This window comes from Bos javanicus, chromosome 5 (assembly GCF_032452875.1).
Source record: "Bos javanicus breed banteng chromosome 5, ARS-OSU_banteng_1.0, whole genome shotgun sequence".
In the NCBI taxonomy this organism is placed as follows: Eukaryota; Metazoa; Chordata; class Mammalia; order Artiodactyla; family Bovidae; genus Bos; species Bos javanicus.
Window position 1 is genome coordinate 104,699,413 of NC_083872.1, and position 21,733 is coordinate 104,721,145.

General features: G+C 53.6%; 1 protein-coding gene across 1 annotated transcript in view; it reads left to right on the forward strand.

Moving 5' to 3' along the window:
* Window positions 1–21,733, forward strand: part of VWF (von Willebrand factor) — a 159,127-nt gene that overhangs the window by 67,823 nt on the left and 69,571 nt on the right. Inside the window, exons 11-19 of the mRNA XM_061418164.1 lie at window positions 268–379; window positions 1,317–1,363; window positions 5,620–5,756; window positions 6,075–6,213; window positions 7,153–7,253; window positions 11,923–12,118; window positions 12,735–12,950; window positions 18,964–19,204; window positions 20,735–20,829. Of these exons, the coding sequence (XP_061274148.1) occupies window positions 268–379; window positions 1,317–1,363; window positions 5,620–5,756; window positions 6,075–6,213; window positions 7,153–7,253; window positions 11,923–12,118; window positions 12,735–12,950; window positions 18,964–19,204; window positions 20,735–20,829 (1,284 nt within the window). The remainder of the gene's footprint in view (window positions 1–267; window positions 380–1,316; window positions 1,364–5,619; window positions 5,757–6,074; window positions 6,214–7,152; window positions 7,254–11,922; window positions 12,119–12,734; window positions 12,951–18,963; window positions 19,205–20,734; window positions 20,830–21,733) is intronic.

Genomic DNA, 21,733 nt, shown 5'->3' on the forward strand with positions numbered 1-21,733 from the left:
TTCTGGGAGAAGCCTTCAGCCTAGACTCATGGCTTCCTTTCTGGAAGGCCTTGAACAAAACTCTTTCCCCCATTGCTTCATCACTAGAATGGAGATAAATAGCCCCCCCCCCCCACTTTGCAAACTGAAAGATCAGCATCATAGAATGAGTCCTTTGAGCTTTCTGCAAGAAGCCCTGAGCAGATGACCACCCCGGGGCTTCTGTGGTTGGGAGATGAGTCATGATGGTGACAAGGCTGAGTCTTTGTCTTGATGCCCTTGACGCAGAGGGACAGCTCCTGGATGAAGGCCGCTGTGTGGAAAGTACTGAGTGTCCCTGTGTGCATGCTGGAAAGCCATACCCTCCAGGAGCCTCCCTCTCACGAGACTGCAACACCTGGTAACTGGGGCTGACCAGTGCAGGTTTGGGGAGCTTCCAGGGGCTGGGGAGGGGCCGCTGGGCCAGCAGAGGCATTCGGGGCACCGGCAGGTGGAGCAGGACCAGGCCTGGGTTGGGGGTGTTTTGGGAAAGGCCGTGGAGGTTGACGATGAGAAGCAAGGGCTATATACAGATCTGCCTGGAGGAGGGGGGTTGGAGCAAAGGCCGCTTCACGGGCAAACAGCGTCTCTAGCTGCACTGCCAGCCATGCTTTAATAAGCGACTCTTTCTCCCTGTTGCCTTTGCTTCTCTCAAGCCATTTCTTCCAGAAGCCCCTCTGGGTGTCCCCGCCCCCATACACAGGGGAGGGGAACACCTCAAGACCTTGTCCCTGGCTGCCTTTCCCTCCTGGGCTGTCTTCCAGGAGTCTCCAGGGCTGCCCAGCATGGGTCAGGGCGTTACCCCGTCCGAGTCCACCGTTTCTGTCTTCCACCAGCAATATGTGTGTGTATGTGTGTGCATTTTGTATATGTGTGTTTATATGTATATGTGTGTGTATGGGTGTGCATGTGTGTGCACATGTGTTTGTGTGTGTGCATGTATGTGTGTGCATGTGTGTATGTATGTGTGTGTTTGTGTATGTGCATGTGCGTGTGTGTATGTGTGTGTTGAGAGGGTAGCAATTCAACTGCTTCGTGCCTGGGTGGACTCGCTTGCTCTCCCTCTTCTGTCTGTCTGTCAGGGTTTGCTTCCTTGCCTCGGTATTGTCTCCATGATTCCTCTGCGGCTGAAGCCCCCTGGGTGCACCTTCACCTCCTGAAGCCCCCTCTGATTTGGGTGACTTTCTGGTCCCATACCCCTCCTTGGGGGCTGTGGGGTGGCGGTGCCCTCTCCAAATCCGTTCATGGATGCCTGCCTCTGCAGACCCACCCATAACCTGTGCTTCTCTCTCCACCAGCATCTGCCGAAACAGCCAGTGGGTCTGCAGCAATGAGGACTGTCCAGGTAGGGAGCTTCCCCTCACACCCACTGCCCTCCTCCTGGTGGAGAGGTGCAGCCTCCCTTACCAGACGGGGAGGACCACATAGCCAGGCAGCCTCTCCTCACCTGCCCATGCAGGCTGGATGCAACCCCTGTTCACAGCTGCAGCACCAGCTGTGCTAAACTGTTCCTTTCCGGCCAGCCAAGGGAGGCCCCTGGCAGTGAAGCGAGAGACTGCAGCTGGGCAAAGCTTTCACCCTATTTCCTGTCACCTGTTTGCTCAGAGGATTACAGTTGCGTGAGCTGTGAAACTTGCAAGGTCATGGATGACTAAACAAAGATGACGCAGATTCCTTGGAAAATTAAGAGGAAGAAGGGCTTCATGGTTCTTTAAAGTTGACGTGAGAAATTTCTGGAATTTTCCAGAATGCCTGAGCCAAAGACCTTGGCAGGATCCAAGGGCTTCATAGGTGTCTCAGTAAAAGAATCTGAGGCAGGTAAAGAATCTGCCTGCAATGCAGGAGCCACAGGAGACTTGGGTTTGACCTCTGGGTTGGCAAGATCCCTTGGGGGAGGAAATGGCAACCCACTCCAGTATTCTTGGCTGGAGAATCCTATGGACAGAGGAGCCTGGTGGGCTACAGTCCATGGGGTTGCAAAGAGTCGGACATGTTTGAGCAACTGAGCACAGCACCGCAAGAGCTAGAGAAACCAGGCCACCCAATGATTTCTCCTACACTGTCTCCACCCTGGAAAATCCATTTAGGAAAAGTTTGAATATAATCTCTGCCTTTTACTTTCTCCTCTGTTTAGCCCCAACTCCATCTACGGCAAATTTTGTCTGCTCAGATCTCCCTCTGCCTCCTCCCCTCCAGCTGTCCCCCTCCATGACCCTGGCTCTTCTCCTGATGCGTCTCCCCTTTCGGTCAGTTACATGACATTTTCTATTTGTTATGAGGCAGGTGCAATTTATTCTCCTTTTACAAAAGAGGAAACAGGTTCAGAGAGGTCAAGTAACTCACTCAGAGTCACACAGCTTCTATAATATAGAGACAAACTCACAACTCACAGACTCAGACTCACAACTGCCTGACCTCTGTTTCATACTTGCTGTGTGGGTTGACTTCCCCAGTGGCTCAGACAGTATGAATTTGCCTGCAGTTCAGGAGACCTGTGTTCAATCCCTGGATTGGGAAGATCTCCTGGAGAAGGGAATGGCAACCTACTCTAGTATTCTTGCCTGGAGAATTCCATGGACAGAAGAGCCTGGTGGGCTACAGTCCATGGGGTTGCAAAGAGTCAGACATGACTGAATGACTAACACACACACACACACACACACACGTGTCCAGGATCCCCATGAAATCAAGCTAATTGGAAGTTGCAGGAGACGACCCAAACCTTTATTGCCCACCGGCTGCGTCAAGTGGTGGCCAGAGGCATGTCCAGCTGCCTTTTGCTGACCAAGTGGCTGGGAATGTTTTGGGCGTGCTCTTGGCAGAACTTGGTCTTCTCTGGAACTTGTGGGCAGGGCTTGGGTAAGCGTCACTGTGTAGCCCATCCTTTTGGCTCCTCCTCTAGCCCCCGGGCTCATGGCTGTCCAGCACGGCTGTGTTCCTGGGTTTCCTGTGAGGCAGCCCCATCCCTCAGTTGTACCAAGGAGATAAGCTAAATACAATATTCAGACTTCTGATTCCCGGGAAACTTAAGGATGTCCATCAGGGGAGGTCAGAGCAGGAAATCAGATCGGAGTAGATTCAGGCCCCAAGGTTTTGCTTTTGAATGCTTGCGGATTCTCTCATTGACCCTTCTTTTCCTGGGCATTGTCAGAGATAAGGCAAGTGCAACTTCTTACTCAGATTAGAGTGCTCTTGAGAAAACACAGAGAGGCTGGGGAAGCATTCCCACCCATTTCCCTGTGACGGGGTCAAGACCTGTGATACACAGGGCTGTGTCACTTTGTAGAAAGATGACAGCATCTGAAAAATCCCTTTCAAAAAGGCTTTTTCAGGACTTCCCTGATGGTCCAGTGGTTAGGAATCTGCCTTGCAACGTAGGGGATGTGTGTTTGATCTCTGGTCGAGGAAGTAAGATCCCACATGCTGAGGAGCAACTGAGGCCACGCATCGCAGCTAAGACTCGATGAAGCAAATAAACAAGTATCTTTTTTAAAAAGGCTTTCTCGTGACACCTGTGGATTTGGAATTCCAGCTTGGCTGCAATCAGCCGGGGTGACCCTTGCCCACCCTTGCCCCTAATCATTGCCCGTTATGCTCTGATTTCCACAAAGACTGACCCCTTGTTCGTGCCCTTCTTGAGGGGCAGTGCATTGGGAAGTCATGACTTGTTTTTGCTCCCCGCTCTGACATCATGCGTCCATGTTTTCCCCACAACAGCCCATTCTCTGACTTACTGGACGCCACCTCGGTGCCCTACACTTCACTGCATTTCTGAGCCTGACTACCCGGGGTTCGTGCAGAACCCGGAGGTGAAGGTCTGCAACCAAGCGCCCCTACTTCTGATGCCAGCCATTCTGCTAGAATGGCTCACAGAACTTGGGCAAACACTACACTTACTATTACCAGTTTATTACAAAAAAAATATGAAGGATACAAACGCTAGATGAAGAGGTACACAGGGCAAGCTCTGGAAGGGTCCTGAGCCCAGGAGCTTCTTTCCCCGTGGAACGGGGGTCACCACCTCCTGAGTGTAGATAAGCTCACCAGTCTGGAAGCCCTCCCAACTCTGTTGTTTATTTTATTTTATTAAAAAAAGTTGATTTATTTGGCTGTGCTGGGTCTTGGTTGTGGCATGCGGGATCTAGTTCCCCGACCAGGAATTGAACCTGGGCCCCCTGCACCAGGAGATTGGAGTTTTAGCCACTGGACGGCCAGGCAAGTCCTGATTAAGGGTTTTAATGGAGGTTTGGGGGCTACTTGCCCTCCCCCTGACTTCCAAGGGCAGGGCCACACCTGGACCCCAAGTTGGGGTCCCGCCCCATGCCCGCTGTGCCTTTCAGTGCAGATATAGGCATGAGGTGGTAGTCAGGGGCTGATAAGCCTGGTCTTTGACAGGTGGGCAGCTGGCACCCTCCCCCACCCCCCACCGCCTTAGGCCTTTGGGGGCTCCTGACTGTGTGACAGGCCCAGCATCAGCCCCTGGAGAGGGAACTGGCTGTAGGGCCCACTTAGGGGGAACTCGGGGTGCAGAGCAGATCTGTGCCATGGAGGACGAGTCTTTGCTGTTTGCAGGCTGGGGGTGACAGGGCCGGGAAGGAGGGCTCCCACTTTGTGGAACAGCCATGGCAAGTGTCTCTGGTTATTTCTCTGTAGAGGAGAAGGTAGAAAGGGGACGCGGAGAGGGGAGCTGGGAAGGACTCCAGATACCGCCTGGGCTTCAGTGGGGCCATTGTGGGCCCCAGGATGGAGATGCCCTGAGTGGGGCGGGGCCAGCAGGCATCACTGGAGATGATGGCAGAGCCCCCCTCCCCTCCACAGATGGGCTGTGCTCCAGGGTCTGCACCACGGGCTGCTCCAGGGCCTGGGGAGGACAGAGTAGTGGTTGGATCCAGGGCAAGTCAAGGGCTGGGGCTGCAGGGTGATGCTGGGGAGTCCTCGCTGCCACTCCCAACTGTGTCAGCCTGGCTGGGGAGCTGGCTCGGACGGTGGTGAGATAGTGGTCAGATGGCGTCCTGGGGCCCCATTTGCTCTGAAGTCCCAGCAGGGGTTTGCCCATGAGGAGGCCTGAGAGCTGCCCCTTGGCTGGGCAGGGGGTGAGGACAGCATGCTGGCCCCTGGACTGCTGGCCCCATCATTGCTCTGGGCTGGCTTTCTGCCCTCTTGCTCTCAGGGACTCTCCTGGTGGGGGGGAGCCCCCGTGATAACAGTGCAGAGAAAGGCTTCTGACCCCAGCAGAGCAGAACCCAGGGAGGCAGTGGGGAGGGCTGGGAGCCGCAGTGAACCCAGAACCCAGAGCTGGAACTAACCCTGGCTTCTGACCCAGCCCCACCCCCAGCGTCACCACCCCCCACAGCCCAGCCCCCTGGGTGTGAATCCCTGGGTGTGACTTCACTCCCTGGGTGTGACTTCACTCCCTGAGGCTCAGGACTGACCCACTGGGCCTTGACCTCCCAGGGCCAGAGGAGTGGGGCCTGAGTAGAGTCCTCCTGTGGGGCCCCTTTCTAGACCGTGGTGGGGAGAAACCCAGAAAGTGCCCACTACTGGGACACCCCCCAGGGGACCCACTGGGACACCCCCTCTTCCCTCTCCCTGTCTTTCCAGGAGAGTGTCTCATCACAGGACAATCCCACTTCAAGAGCTTTGACGACAGGCACTTCACCTTCAGTGGGGTCTGCCAGTACCTGCTGGCCCAGGACTGCCAGGACCACTCCTTCTCCGTCGTCATAGAGACTGTCCAGGTGAGCCCGCCAGGCAGCCCGGCGGTGCCCACGGGGATGAGGGCCAAGGTGACCCCACGTGTACTTCTTTCTTTTGGACCACCCAGCAAAGGGGAGGACAGATAGGGCGCCCAGGGCTCCTTGAGGATCCAGGTCCCTGATTCCCTTTGGGACAACAGGCCCAAGGAACAAGGACAAGCAGGGCCTAGAGTTTTGAGGAGGGAGTGGTTCTGAGTGAGCAAAACTGAGGCTGCCTGGTTGGGGTCTTTTCCTGAGTGCGTGGGCTGGGGGCTGGGCTAGGGGTGGTGGTGACGCCCCTCTGCACGCCCCTCCTGGCAGTGTGCCGACGACCCTGATGCGGTCTGCACCCGCTCCGTCACCGTCCGCCTGCCCAGCCCGCACCACGGCCTCCTGAAGCTGAAGCACGGGGGTGGAGTCGCCCTGGATGGCCAGGATATCCAGATTCCTCTCCTGCAAGGTGGGCGCCCTCCTCCCCTGGAGCCCCCCACCCAGCTTGCCCTCAGTGCCCCCACCCCTCACTGCTGCCTCTTCTGTGAGAATGTGAAGGAGTGCTATTGTTGGAGGACAGGCTGGCGTCCTGAATTTATGCTGCAAGAAAGGCAGGCTTCCTGGAGGAGGAGGACGAGCTGAATGACGGTGGAGTGGCTGGTCATGGGTCAGACCCCAAGACATCATGGGGCAAAGCCAGATGACCCTGTGACCTCTGAGAAAATCTCCCTGCTCAGTGACTTTGCCAGGCGAAAATGTACCATTACACACAGCATGATTCTAACCTTCACTCTTAAAGGGGCTTCCGTACCCCTCCCCTCTTCTTTATGACCACTGGCCACCCCATGGCTCAGCATCCCCATATTGCACAGAGTAGGTCCACAGCTTATCCTTGTGTGCTTAATGCTGTGTGTCTCCCATGAGATGCTGTGTTCCCTAGGATAAGAGATATGCCTCCTACGTCGTCTCCAGAGAAAACTGCAGTTTTAGCTTTGCTCACAGCATTGCTCAGCAGTGAGGACTGGGTCACTCAGCCTGGAAGCATGTGCCACAGCCCAGGGGTTAGAGGTTCAGTGGAAAACCCATCCCGGCTCAGGGCACGTGCATAAGCTAAGGATGCAGTGACCTCTACTGTCCCCTCGTGGCATTATGGGAAATGGCAGGCTACCAGAGGGATGCAGAGGCACCTTCTTCTACGTGGAGCCCAGTTTGCACTGCCCCACCCTGATCCACCTTTCCTCTGAGACCCTCTGTAAGCCTCATGGCCACCCCCCAGCTGCCCCCTAATTCACTGCTTTCATTGCCACAGTCCTTTGTGACAAAGCCCACCTCTCTCTACAACCCATCTGCCTGCGGCCTCTGCCCTGGCCGCATCCCAAGCCTGAATCCCGACGTTGCTTGGTTCCAGGTGACCTCCGCATCCAGCACACTGTGACGGCCTCCCTGCAGCTCAACTTCGGGGAGGACCTGCAGATAGACTGGGACGGCCGTGGGAGGCTGCTGCTGAAGGTAGGCGCCCTCCTGGCAGCCGGGCCACACAAAGTCCCTGTTGTGCTCTGATGGGAGAGCTCGGGGGCGGGAGGGGAATTCCTTTCTCCCCCCACCCGCCCTGAGCCCCCAGAGTGAGGAACAGGCCTCTCTTGTGTATGAGAGGCTGGTGATTGCTGTCTGGATGCCCCTTGTTCACTCTCGGAGTTCCTGGGTGCTGGGCTCTGGTCCTCTGAGGGTTTCCAGCCTGGGTGGGCTCCCTGCAGGGCTGGGCTGGGGGCAGTGGTGGGCAGCTGGTTTACTGCTAAGGCTCCTAACTGCAACAAAGCTTGTGGTCAGAGGGTGTTCCCTGGGGCGCCTGCTGTGGGACTCACAGCGAAGACCTGGGTCATGTGCCCACTACCTGTGAAGGACTGTTCTGGGAGCTGCCAGATCCAAACCCCCTCTCCCCCATCCAGGGGCTTGGCAGCCTGGGGGTCACTTCCAACTGCTCTCTGTGTTCTTAGAGTCACTCTTGGATAGGGATCTGTATATTTCACAGGGCTGGCTTCCAGATCTGTGTTTTCCTTTGAAAAGTACTGTCACTGCTTTTTCATAAACAAAGCAAGCAGGACTCATGGGAGCCAGGAGACGTGCCCAGGACTGCAACCCCGATCAGCTCCCCGGGCAGGGTCACCACCACTAGGCCGGTGCTTCTCACTTTGACGTCTTTAGATGCCTTTGCACCCTGAAATTTTACTGAAGGTGCCAAGATCTTCTATGGGGGTTATATCTATTGATGTATTCTATCGCTTCCCTGGTGGCTCACAAAGTAAAGAACCGGCCTGCAATGTGAGAGACCTGGGTTCGATCCCTGGTTTGGGAAGATCCCCTGGAGAAGGAAATGACAACCCACTCCAGTATTCTCACCTGGGAAATCCCATGGATAGAGGAGCCTGGTGAACTGCAGTCCATGGGGTCGCAGAGTCAGACACGACTGAACAATTAACACTTTCACTTATCTAGTGGCATTTACCAGATTAGAAATTAAATCAGAGACCCTTGTTAATTCGTTAAAAAATACCAATAGTGAAGTCACTACATATTAATGTAAAGATTAAAAAATCTGTTTTCCGAAACAAAGTTAAGGAGTGAGAATACCAATGTTTTATGTGTCTGCAAATTTCTTTAATGACTGTCTTGACAGAAGACAGTTGGAATCCTGTTGACTTCTGCAGTGTCATGTAGCCCTGAAAAACCCCAGTGCACACTCACAGAGAACGAGAGGGAAAAAGTCATGGGAAAATAGTTTTGGCCGCATGGACCTCTTGAAAGGGCCTCCGGGACCACCCCGTCCCACAGGTCCCAAGACCGCACTTTGAGAACCCTTGCCCTGGATATATTAAAATCCCTGGAGGGTCCCCTTTGGCTTCTGGGGGGCCAGTGTTCCCCAGGCCGTGGTATGATCCCATGGTGGGCATCTGGGGTGTCCCTGAGGACCTCCTGGTGCCCTCCATCCTTGTGATGTCATATTCTTTCTCTTCAAGTCCCTGAGAGTTCCAAATCAACACCTTTTTTTTTTCTTTTATAAAAAAATAAAGCTGTGACCACTAAGACTATAGAGCATGAAAATCTTGAGACTTCCCTGGTGGTCCTGTGGCTAAAACCCTGTGGTCCCAATACAGGAGGCCCAGGTTCAATCCCTGGTCAGGGAACTAGATCCTACATACTACAGATAAGACCTGGAGCAGCCAAATAAATAAATAATAAATCAGTAAAGGGCTTCCATGGTGCTTCAGTAGTAGAAAGTAAGTAGTAAAGAATCTGCCTGTCAATGCGGGAGACGCAAGGGACATTGGTTCAATCCCTGGGTTGGGAAGATCCCCTCGAGTAGGAAATGGCAACCCACTCCAGTATTCTTGCCTGGAGAATCCCATGGACAGAGGAGCCTGGCGGGCTACAGTCCATGGGGTCACCAAGAGTCAGGTATGATTGAGTGATGGCACGCACATAGAGAAATAAATAAAAAATAAAAGTTGCCTTCATCCAACAACTTAAAAAAGAAGAACATGAAAATCTTAGAGATCTTATCAAACCCTCAGGTACAGTTGGAAATAAAGATACCCTCATTTCTGGAGCAGGACATGACTCACAGTCATTTGGTTACAGAGTGAGCAGAACTCAGGTCTCCCACACCCTGGTCATCAAGGCAGGCAGCCCCGTTAACTCCCCCACTTTCTCAGGCCCTTGCCTCCACACAGGGAAGGTGCTCTTGATCCGGGAGGCGCCCTGCCACCCTGCTTCAGCAGGCCCATGGCGCCTTGTCTTGGGCCGCTGACCTCTTCCCTGCAAGCTCCTCTGTCTTCTGTCTCCTCTGAGGAGAGAAGGCTGACTTGCTTCTGTGGGGAGGGGGTGCAGGGTTATCTCTGGGGCTGGGCTTGGTGGGTTTGACGAAAGAGAAGAGGCCTTCACTGGTCAAGACTACAGGGCAGCTGACCCCGGGTCCTGGGGAATGTCCTAGTGTTTTGGTGTGTGTGAGGGAGCGCATTCCCATGCTGACCCCGGGTTTGTGGGGACCGCGGAGTGGAGGACAGCGGCTGGTGTCAGGACGCCTGGGAGCGGCGGCTGGGGACCCCCGCTCCCCACCAAGGCAGTGGGATGAGGTGGGGTGAGAGAGAAGCTGCCGGTGGCTCCCTGGATGCACTATGAATCCTGCCGTGCAGGCAGCGGGGCCGGGCCGGCTGTGAGGCAGGCCCAGCTTGGCCTTAGAGCGGAGGAGAAAGGGTTCTGACAGTTTTCACTTGGTCAGAAGTGCCCCTGAGGTTTATTCCAAACAGCAAATAGCCGGCGCATTCTCCCCAAGTCCCCGATCCTGGACAGTGTAGGCCTGGCTTCCACGGACACGTCTACCCTCCTAACCCTTTGCTGAGCCAGCCTCCGAGACCAGCCCCAGGGACGGAAGGAGACAGTCGTAGAGAGCGGGGGATGGTAGAGAAGGCAAGCCTGGTGGGTGAACAGGGGGAGCCTGAGGGCTTGGGGGCCTGAGAACCAGGAGGGAAGGGAGAAGGTGCTGGGATGTGGGCGAGGGGACAGGCACCTCCCCAGCTTTGCTGGGGCTGGCGTCCAGAGCAGCGCCTGGCTCACTCACCAATCCGTCCGGACGCTGTCCAGCCGTTCACTCTCTGAGCACACCGCCGAGGTTGCAGCAGTGACACAAAGCAGGCCCGAATCCTGGCTTCGTTTAGTTTAAATTCTAGTGGAGGGGAACTGACAATAAGCAGAACCGACAAGGAAACTGTGTCTCCTGTTAGGAGGCGATACATCCAGGGGGAGGAGAGATACCACAGAGGAACGCCAGGGAGTGCCAGGTGGGGAGGACCGACATGTTCAGTGGGAGGTCAAGGAAGAGCGGGTGCCTGGCATGCCAACGCTTGCTGTTTGCCAAGCAAACAAGGAAACGTTACTCCAGCTTCCTTTTTCTGAATGATATTGGGTCCATTATACATATGTATGAGTCCGAAACCCCCACTGGATTGTTCATCCTGAGTCTTGTCGAGTTGGAGCTGGAAGCTGGAAGGGGCTCCAAGAGATGACCTGGGTGTCAGAACACAGGAGGTCCTGAAGCCACAATTGAAGTCTGGGGCTTCCCAGATGGCTCTAGTGGTAAAGAACCTTCCTGCCATTGCAGGAGACATAGGAGACTTGGGTTCAATCCCTGGGGCAGGAAGATCCCCTGGAGGAGGGCATGGCAGCTCACTCCAGTATTCTTGCCTGAAGAATCCCATGGACAGAGGAGTCCGGCGGGCTACAGTCCATGGGGTCACAAAGAATCAGACACGACTGAAGCGACTTAGCACTCATGCAAATTGCAGAGCAGGGGTCAGGGCCACCAGTGGGTCTAGGCCTCTGCTCCAGTTTGAACTAAGATCCCCCCCAAAAGAGATGGGCAGATGACTCCAGCTGTACCATGGATCCCCATGTCACCCCTGAACGCACACCCCAGGCTCAGAAGCATCGAGAATGAGCACATGCCAGTGGCCTGCACCCCTCCTGGTCCCCTCGCAGGCGCCCCTGGGTCCTCGCTGACCCCCACAGCCCACCTCTTTGGATCATGACCGCAACCCCTGGGGTCCTCTTGGACTCATGGCCTTTTTTCCTCAAAGATGCCCAGTGACTGAGTCAAAATCTAGACGCTAGGAAGGAGTATGTTTTTTTTTGTCACTCAGTGTATGTTCTGAGAAAACTTGGGCCATAAACGCTCAGCGTGCTTCTCCCAAGTGTGTGACAGAGATAAGTGTGCAAGAAAGGGGGGCTAGCTTTGCACTGTGTTTCCCCGGCCATGTCCTCTGATGGCCAGGGTGGCAGAGCTTCGCCCATTGCTGGGCCCAACTCTGTGACCTCAAGTGAGTTGCTATCCCTCTCTGGGTCACAGTGTCTGGTCTTTGAGTGAGGGGATCATCCCTGAATTGCTTCCTAGAGGACAGGTCTTTGATTCTAAAGATTCAAGAGCGGGATGAACTACTGGTAACTGGTTAACAGATACTGCACTTCGGGTTTTTAGTTTCTTTTGCAGCCCAGGGCTTAGCTGTGGTGTATTAAATTCATATTTATTCCTCTCTTCCGGGGGACCTTTTTTGATGAAAACCATCTCATGAGGGCAGGGAAGCTGTGGCTGCTGGGGCGGCTGCTCCACGTGGTCTGTCCCCCGCAGCTGTCCCCTGTCTACGCGGGGAGGACGTGCGGGCTGTGCGGGAATTACAACGGCAACCAGAGGGACGACTTCCTGACGCCCGCGGGCCTGGTCGAGCCCCTGGTGGAGCACTTCGGAAACTCCTGGAAGCTGCGTGCAGACTGTGAGGACTTGCAGGAGCAGCCCAGTGACCCCTGCAGCCTCAACCCTCGCCTGAGTACGTGAGCCCCGAGATCCCCGAGTTCCAGTGCATTCCAGGGATGGAGCGCCCACCGCGGGGGAGGGGGCCCCCAAACCCCTGAGATCCCCCTTGTTCCAGTTTCCTGAACACTGTGCCCATGGTGAGGGGGTTGGAGCCGGTGGGTCTTTCTTTTCATCCTCAGCATTTGATTATCTGGATCATTTATTCTTCAAAGTCTCTTTACTGAGCACCCTCTGTGGGCCACACCCTGGGAAAGAAAAGAATAGTCCACACTTCTTTCCCTGGACCTTCTCAGTCTGTCTGAGCAGCAATTACATTACCGGAAGACAGATGCAGGGGGTGGCCATCCGCAGATTGGTCTGCCCCAGCATCTGGGGCCTACATCAACCGCGCCCTCTTTCCCAACTTATCAGGGAACAGTTTCTCCCTGGGAAATGCAGTTGATTGTGTATTGAAGCCAATCAAAAAAGAATATTGGCTGCGGAAGAAAAATCGCCATGGTTCCCAGACCAGAGAGAAGCTGTTTTTGCTGTTGGCTCAGCCTAGAGGGGGCGAGTTTAGGGATTTTGGTCTTGGGGTCCGAGTGCGCGTGCCCGTGCGCGGTCGGGACACGCCCCTCCTTTCCCCACAGCCAAGTTCGCAGACCAGGCCTGCGCCATCCTGACGTCCCCCAAGTTCGAGGCCTGCCACAGCGCCGTGAGCCCGCTGCCCTACCTGCGCAACTGCCGCTACGACGTGTGCGCCTGCTCCGACGGCAGAGACTGCCTGTGCGACGCGGTGGCCAACTACGCAGCGGCCTGCGCCCGGAGGGGCGTGCACGTCGGATGGCGGGAGCCCAGCTTCTGTGGTAAGTGTCCTCCCCGTCTGCTGCCCCTCCAGGCCAACCAGCAGGATCCGCTGGGATGCCCTCTGCTCTGGGACAGGTCAGAGCACTGTCTTTGCTTTATTGCCACTGGGGAAGGAGCCCAGGGCATCTTCTCCCATCCCTCACCCCTCCCATTTCCTGGAAGGACAGGGCAGTGGGGACTGGGGTCCCTGCCTGGCAGAGATTTCTGAGGCTGCTGCTACCTGGTGTGGGATACACGTAGGGTGGGGGTGAGGAGCGAGTGGGTCCCAGATGCCCATGGGTTCCTGCATACCTGGAGGGTCTGATGAAGCAATGGGAGAGAGGCAGGTGCCAGTCCTCTGCTTGAATGTGTGTGTGCTAAGTCACTTCTGGGTTCAATCCCTGGGTTGGGAAGATCCCCTGGAGAAGAGAAAGGCTACCCACTCCAGTATCCTGGTCTGGAGAATTCCATGGCCTGTATAGTCCATGGGGTCGCTCAGACATGACTGAGTGACTTTCACTTTCACTTCTTTAAGTCACTTCTGTTGTTTCTGACTCTTTGCAGCGCTTTGCATGAATATCTGGCCTCAGAGATGTGTAACTGGGAAAAGGAGTATTTTAATAACTTTCTGAGATAACTGTGGATATATTCTTCTTTGATCCTCCTCTTCATGTGTGCTCAGTCATGTCCAACTCTTTGCGATCCTACGGACTATATAGCTTGCCAGGCTCCTCTGTCCATGGAATTTTCCAGGCAAGGATGCTGGAGTGGGTTGCCAATTCCTCCTGCAGGGGATCTTCTTGACCCAGGGATCGAACCTGCATCTCTTACGTTTCCTGCATTGGCAGGAGGAGTCTACCACTAGCTCCACCTAGGAAGCCCGTCCTCTGCTTATAACTTCAGGTAAACCTCGGAGCAGTCCCTGCCCACAGCTCCAGCACTGTGTGAAGTCGTGTAAAGTAGAGTAAAGTCATTGTCCCCAGACGATCTGAGAGCCTCTCCGGCACTGTTAAAGGCCTGGCATCTGAGCTCATGTGTGCCCCGCACTCTGGTCCCTGGTTGGTTGTTACTGTTGCTCTGGGAACATTTGCCCGGTGCCCTGCGTGGCCAGGCAGTCACAGTGCTGTAGGGCCTGGACCTTCTTGTTTGAGGCAGAGATGGAAACTGCCTCCCTGACTAGGTTCCTGTCACACTGAGCAAGAGCATAGTTAGATTAAGGCAGGGGCAACCAAGGAAGGCTTCCTGGAGGTGGGGAAGTCCCTGGGTGGGGAATATCCCCTGAAGGAGGGCATGGAAACCCACTCCAGTATTCGTGCCTGGAGAATCCCATGGACAGAAGAGCCTGGTGGGCTACAGTCCATGGGGTTGCAAAGAGTTGGACACAACTGAAGTGACTTAGCATGTACACGCACGCCCTTGACCAGGCTTTAAAAAAGGCACTTTCTTGATGGAGAAAAGTTGTTTCCGATGGTGGAATAATAATAGGGATGTAGAAGTGAAGGCATTGAAGGAGGATATGGTCTAGTGGACACTGATTTATAGGGTGAAGTAGATGTATTTGGAGACATAAGTGTTGGTGGTTCTGATAGAAGCAGGAAAATAGGAACTACAGAAGACAGTAAAAGGACTTAACAACACATATTTGAAGAGGAGTTTAGGTTTAGGGGCTCTAGAAGTGTCATTATTTGGGATTAAATGAGCCAAGTTTAAGCGACCTTATAAAAATGAGTTTAAGTGCGATCTGATTTTAAGCGACTTTACAAAAAAGAGAAACAGACACAAAGTGAGGATGAAGAGGATGAAGTGTTTAGGTGTGTGCAGTTGTGCCCCCATCCCGCCTTCCCTGGGGTGTCACAGGGTCACAGGCCAGCAGCCAGGGGGACTGAGGCTGAGACCTCACTGGCAACTTGCTTCAAGCCCTTCACTTCACCCTCCAAAACCCTTATCAGCGTTTGCTGTTTAGAAATTGGGAGACATGATCTGGAGTAAGTGGTGTCTGTTTGTGAATATGTTTTTAAAACAGTTTGGTGTTCTTTCGTGAGCTCCAAAGAGCTCCAGTACCACAGTTGTTTATGTCTCAGGGCGGAAAAGAATTCAGCGAGAGGCCAAGAAGTGATTTATTAGAATAGGACACTTGTGAGGTTGTACACGTGGGTGGGTGAGAAATGCCACATCCTGAGAACTTACTGGGCTACAGTTTTATAATCAGAGGAAAAGTGGGGAGGGGGAGAAGACTCTGTCCTTCTTGAGTAGACGTCCTGCTTCCATCATCAGCTCCTCGTCCAGGTTGAGCAGGTGAGTTTTCTTGTTCCTACATGGTCAAGCTGGGTCCACAGATTATGTTTCCGTGGGTGCAGAGAGCATGTCCTAGGGATCATTAACTTACTGAGCTCACTGGGCAGGATGTGGGTTTCATGCCATCATTGTTTTATTGTTTGGAGACTTGTCTCCTGGTTTTGTTGCTAAGCAAGCCTGCTTGGTTCTGTGGTTAAGCAAACCTGCTTCTGAGTCACCGTGAACTTACAGGGTCTCCCATGTTTTTTCGACCCACAGTCCCCCAGTGGCATTAACTGCTGTATCACCTCCTTTGTCTCTTCACTCTGTCCCTGTCTCCTTGATCGTCTGCTGATGTTAGACACTACGCATTATCCCTGTGCTGAACCGCCCAAGGGATTTCCTCCTTTAGGACAGTTCCCCAGAATGCTGAGGGCTTACCCAAATAGTCTTTAAACTTTTAGGAGTGACTGTTCTTAACCCCCACCCAGAACAGAACAAAAAGGGGATGGGCCGACTCCACAACAGCAGGTGCTGACCTTTGGTTAGAGTTTCCTGGCTCTCAAGGCTTCGTGATATGGCAGAAAGTGCAGGTGGTGGGAAGACCCCATCCCTGGAGACTTTAAAAGAAAAATTTATTTATCTAGGCTATGTCAGTCTTTTAAAAAATATTTATTTGGTTGCTTTGGGATCTTCTTTGTCTCAGGCTGGATCTTTCACCATGGTGCATGGATTTTCCAGTTGGGGCACACGGGCTCAGTGGACCATTGAGATTTGCAACCACTGGACCACCAGGGCAGAACCTGTCCCTGAAGACTTTTAAGGACAAGAGGGATCTGTCTCTATGAGCTGAACCAGAGAAAACCAGCCAGGTGGCCCTGGCTCTGAGGCCTGAGGAAGGGGGGGCAGGATGCCTGGGTTCCTCCTCCATCCTGCACCTCATTTTCCCTTCCTGAGAAATGAGCAGAATCCCTAAACAACTAACTCTGTCCCCAGGAATAGGCCATACCCACTGGGGACTCTCATGGAGCAAGACCCGATTGTGTAGCTGCTTTACAGGGTGCTATCAGGAGAGTCCCGAGAAGCACAAGATTTTTTTTTCCCCTTGGAAATTGGTTGTGTTTCCTTTGGAAAGACAAGACCCCAGGCTCCTGGCAGGCAGGGACCAAGTCTTACCATCTCTGCATCCCCCAGACTAGCACAGCCCCTCCCACGCCCCATGCCATGGACACACAGTCAACGCGTGTTAAACAGATGGTGTTACGTCTGGGGAAGAAAAAGTGAAAGTGAAAGTGAAAGTGAAGTCGCTCAGACGTGTCCGACTCTTTGCAACCCCATGGACTGTAGCCTACCAGGCTCCTCCCTCCATGGGATTCTCTGGGGAAGAAGGAGACATTTAACACGGCTGAGCCGGCTTCTCAGAGGAAAAGGCCTTCTCAGGGCTAGCTCCTTCTGATTGGATGAAATGTGCCCTTACAGTCATAGGTTCAGTGGATTGGGACGCCCATCTTTAGAACCCAATCAGTCCCATCTTAGGGCTTCCCAGGTGGTACAGCGGTAAAGAATCCACCTGCCAATGCAGGAGACACAAGAGATGCAGGTTTGATTCCTGGATTGGAAAGATCCCCTTGCAGAAAGAAATGGCAACCCACTCCAGTATTCTTGACTGGGAAATCCCATGGACAGAGGAGCCTGGCGGGCTGTGGTTCATGGGGTCGCAAAGAGTTGGGCACAACTGAGTGAATCACGTATGCACGTTCCATCTTAATCCACCTTTGCTCTAAATATTCATCCGATGACCCAATGTCTCTGCTGGTTTGGAAAAAAGTCTGTGTCTAACATGGTTAGAGCCCCTCCCCTCCCAGCTTCCCTCAAACACCACGCCCACCCGGGGCAGTTGTAGGTGGGGAGGCACCCCGGCGTGGACATTTCTGAGGTTCACGATCAGGCTTTCCCTCTACAGCTTCCCTGGGACACAGCCAGCAGGTTTCTGCTGGAGAAATGGCTTCTAACAGGGAGCAACAGGTTCTGTGATCCTGGGAGGAGTGTCCTCAGGGTGAGCTTCTTATTTCTTGGATGACAGCTGATCCGCAATGGGAAAGCATCTTGAAGGAGCCAAGTGCCTCCCTCAACACCAGCCTCCCTCCCCCGCCACCAGTCAAGAATTCCATCATCGGGGAGCTTGTGAGAGGACCGTGAGCTCAGTGGGCTGAATCCTGGCTGGGGCCCATCAGTGCCGGGGCCGCTTAGGTTTGGGGCCTGCAGAGCTCGGGCTGCGTTTCCCCTTTCTCACGAAGGCAGGAAAGCGGCAGACAATCGCCACCTGCCAGGCGTTACTCGAAACTCCCTTAGCCTTCACAGCCACCCAGCTGGATGGTATTTTTATATTCCAGCAAGGACGCTGCTGACTAGAGGCACGGCTGGGACTTGAACCCGGGAACCTGGTGTTCAGTGCCCACTCTTTTAGCTGTTTTATATTTCTATGTGGGAGAAGGCCAGGAAGGGCAAGGGCTATGGGGAGGTGGGTGCTGCCTGCTCTGAGTGCCCCAGCTCTTTGTGACTGGCACGTCCCCAAAGCCTGGCTCCTAGGGGACTGTTTTCTTTTAGAGCATAATGGTTAAGAGCATGAGCTTTGGGGCTGTCACAGAGAGCTGGGTTCAAATCCTGCCTCAAGGACTTCTCTGGTTGTCCAGTGGCTAAGACTCAGCGCTCCCAATGCAGGGAGCCTGGATTCGATCCCTGATCTGGGAACTAGATCCCATATGTTGTAACTAATACCCAATGTAGCAAAAAAAAAAAAAAAAAAAAATCCTGCCTCAGCCTCTTCCTGGAAGGCAGGTCCCTGATGGGTCACTAAGCTTAAGTTTCAGGTTTCTTACCTCTGGTGGTGGGATTGTGAGGTCTCACTCATTGAGAGGCACCAAAGGCGTAAAACCCCTGTGAAGAGCAGGGTATCCAGTAGGTGCTCAGTTAAGGGAGCTGTCATTGTTTTTATCATCAAGGGAGAAATGCCCTCACCCATCCCTGCCAAGTCTTTTTTTAATTGTTGTCGTTCAGTCACTTAGCTGTGTCCAACTCTTTGCAATCCCGTGGATTGCAGCAAGCCAGGCTGCCCTGTCCTTCACCATCTCCTGGAGTTTGCTCAGACTCATGTCCATCAAGTCAGTGATACCATCCAACCATCTCATCCTCTATCGTCCCCTTCTCCTCGTGCCCTCAATCTTTCCCAGCATCAGGGTCTTTTCAATGAGGCAGCTCTTTGCATCAGGTGGCCAAAGTATTGGAGCTTCAGCATCAATCCTTCCAATGAGTATTCAGGGTTGATATTTACAGCCCTAAAATCTACCAGGATTTCTACTCTGTCCCAGGCTCTGAGAGTTCAAAGATGACCAAAGCATGGTCCCCCTAGTTAAACAGAGAAGAAAGCGTGTACTTCCGTAATTAGAACAGTCATTTGTGGGGAACCTTGGCGGTCCAGTGGTTAAGACTGCGCACATTCACTGAAGAGGGTTTCAACGCTGGTTGGGGAATGAAGATCTCCTATGCGGCCAAAAAATAGAAAAAAATAAAAAATAAAAAGAACAGACAGTTGTGAGCATAAAAACACACTTTTGCTCCCGGTGGGAAGATAAGGCGATGACCATGCAGGTATAGTTGGGGGTCTCAGAGGCAGCGGGTGGGACTGCTGGTCCTAGAACCACAGTCCTGCTCGTTGTAACGTTTCCGCTGAGTCTGTCCTGGCCCCGCCCTCTCCCCCAGCACTGAGCTGCCCACACGGCCAGGTGTACCAGCAGTGTGGGACCCCCTGCAACCTCACCTGCCGCTCACTCTCCCACCCGGACGAGGAATGCACCGAGGTCTGTCTGGAGGGCTGCTTCTGCCCGCCGGGGCTCTTCCTGGACGAGACAGGGTCCTGTGTGCCCAAGGCCCAGTGCCCCTGTTACTACGACGGTGAGATCTTCCAACCCGAAGACATCTTCTCGGACCATCACACCATGTGGTGAGTCGAGCAGCGGGACTGGGGACCCCGGGAATGGCAGGGCCGGGAAATGGTCCTCTGAGTCCTCCATTTCATGGATGGGTACACTGAGGCCCATGGGCAGGCAGGAAGTGCCCGCCCAGTGTTGCACAGTGAGTTGGGAGCTAAGCTGGGATACCCAGGCCTTCTGTCTGCCTTCCTGTGCCCGGCACTGGAGCTTCAGGCTGGCGGTGGGACTAAGAGGTGAGCAGTAAGCCAGCTGTCACTCCTGGAGCCCCACTCCCTGCATGAGGTGTCAGTTTGCCTTTTCTAGAACAGGAGATGAGAGTGCTCCCTGCCAGCCTCCCCTTCGGCCTCCCGTCAGCATTCTCAGAACAAAGCATTTGAGCCAGAAGAACATTGACCATAGTAGCATCGCCTCCAGAGCACATCATTGTCCCCACTTGCCTCATGCTTTTCTTGGGAAAAAAAAAAAAATCCAGATCACACCTACTTCCTGCTGTCCTTCACCCAGGCCCTTGGGCATGGTCATTGTCAGCAGGGCAGTCACAGTCGCAGAAAAAATTTGTAACAGAACATTTACAAACACCTCCTTGGCACCGGTTCTGTCCTGGGTGCTAGGCTAGAGACGGTGACCTAAAGATGAACTGGACACAGAGTGGGCCTCAAAGCTGACTGTCTACAAGGAAAACCAGCTGAAATGTCCTGTTGATGGAAAATTTCAGACATTGGAGTGGGGAGAATAGTATCAGGAGCCCTAATGCATCCAGCTTCGGCTTCCCTGATTATGACCTCTTTGCTGTTCTGATTTTTAAACAATTTTAGAAAAAGTTTTGTTTGAGATATAACTCACACACAGTAAAATTTCTCCTCTTCGGTATACAGAGCTATAGGTGTTTACAAGTGTGTACATCAGGTAACTACTGTCACACTCAAGATACAGAATGTTTTCATCACCCCCAAAATTCTTCCATGCCCTATTTTACTCAATCCTTTACTCACCCTCTGGGCTTCCCTGGTGGCTCTGATGGTAAAGAATCTGCCTAAAGTGTAGGAGACCAGGGTTCGATCCCTGGGTTGGGAAGATCCCCTGGAGGAGGAAATGGCAACCCACTCCAGTATTCTTGTCTGGAGAATTCCATGGACAGAGGAGCTTGGGGGGGCTACAGTCCATGGTGTAACAAAGGGTCAGACACGACTGAGTGACTGGGCTGTAATATTCAAGGTGTTTCTCTCCAAGACCTTGCAACAACACTGTTAGGCAGGCAGACCTGGCTTTTTCAGTAGGAATTTGAGGCTTAGGGATATGATCGCTTTCCCAAGCCACCCAGCAACTGGCTGGAACCCAGGGACTCCTGAACTCTTCGTTAAGTGGAGAAGAGGCCATTGAGTTTGGCGATCAGAAGGTCCTGGTGGCCCTCTTGTTTTGTAGTGTGGTGAGCAGCTGCCTTTCACATGGATAATGGGATGGGAGCCTGGCTGGAGTGGGCAGAGCACCTTGTGGGAGGCGGGGAGTCCCTTTAAGTGAGGCTGTGACCTTTGTTTCTGCAGCTACTGCGAAGATGGCTTCATGCACTGCTCCACGAGTGGAGCCCCAGGGAGCCTGCTGCCTGAAGCAGTCCTCAGCAGCCCCCTGTCCCACCGCAGTGAGTACTGCTCACCATGAGCTCCCCACTCCCTCTGCTCAGACGGCGTTGGCGAGGGGGCTGGCTGCATTCAGGCATGTGTTTGGGTGGGTGACCTCCAGGTCTTTGCATGTGGACATCTCAAGTATTGAGGCAGGAGGAGTTTAATTTTGTGATGAGGAAAGACTGAATTGCCTGTAGGATGGACCAGCGAGATCTCGCTTCGGCCCACGGGGACCTTAACCCAGGGAGCAGCTGTGGGTGTGTTGGCCACTTTGACTGTGGTTAACACTGCCCTCCTCCGATGGCCTCTCTGTCAAGGGACATGCTGACCAGGACACCTCTTTAGAAAGCTTCTCAGATGGATTGGAGAGAGGAGTTTGAACCTGGTGCCTTTAGTGTGAAGGTCGTAATTGATGCTGTGCTGTTTAGGGTTGAGACACAGGAGAGAGAAGAGGCTGACCTGGGGCTGGTGGGACCATATTCACACTTATGGAGCAGGGACCTCATGGGATTCCAGATGGATTGTCATCCTTGTGTAGAAAGGATCCCCCTAGGAGGAGGAAATGGGATGCCTTTAGGCAAATTGTTCTTCAGTTGCTGAGTCGTTTTGGCTCTTTGCTACCCCACGCACCATACCAGGCTCCTCTGTCCTCCCCCATCTCCTGAAGTTTGCTCAAATTCTTGTCCACTGAATCAGTCATGCTATCTCACCATCTCGTCCTCTGTCACCCCCTCCTCCTCCTCCCCTCAATCAAGCATCGGGGTCTTTTCCAATGAGTTGGCTCTTTGCATCAGGTTGCCAAAGTTTTGGAGCGTCAGCTTTAGCATCAGTCCTTCCAATGAATATTCAAGACTGATTTCCTTTAGGATTGACTAGTTTGATCTCTCTGCTGTCCAAGGGACTCTCAAGAGTCTTCTGCAG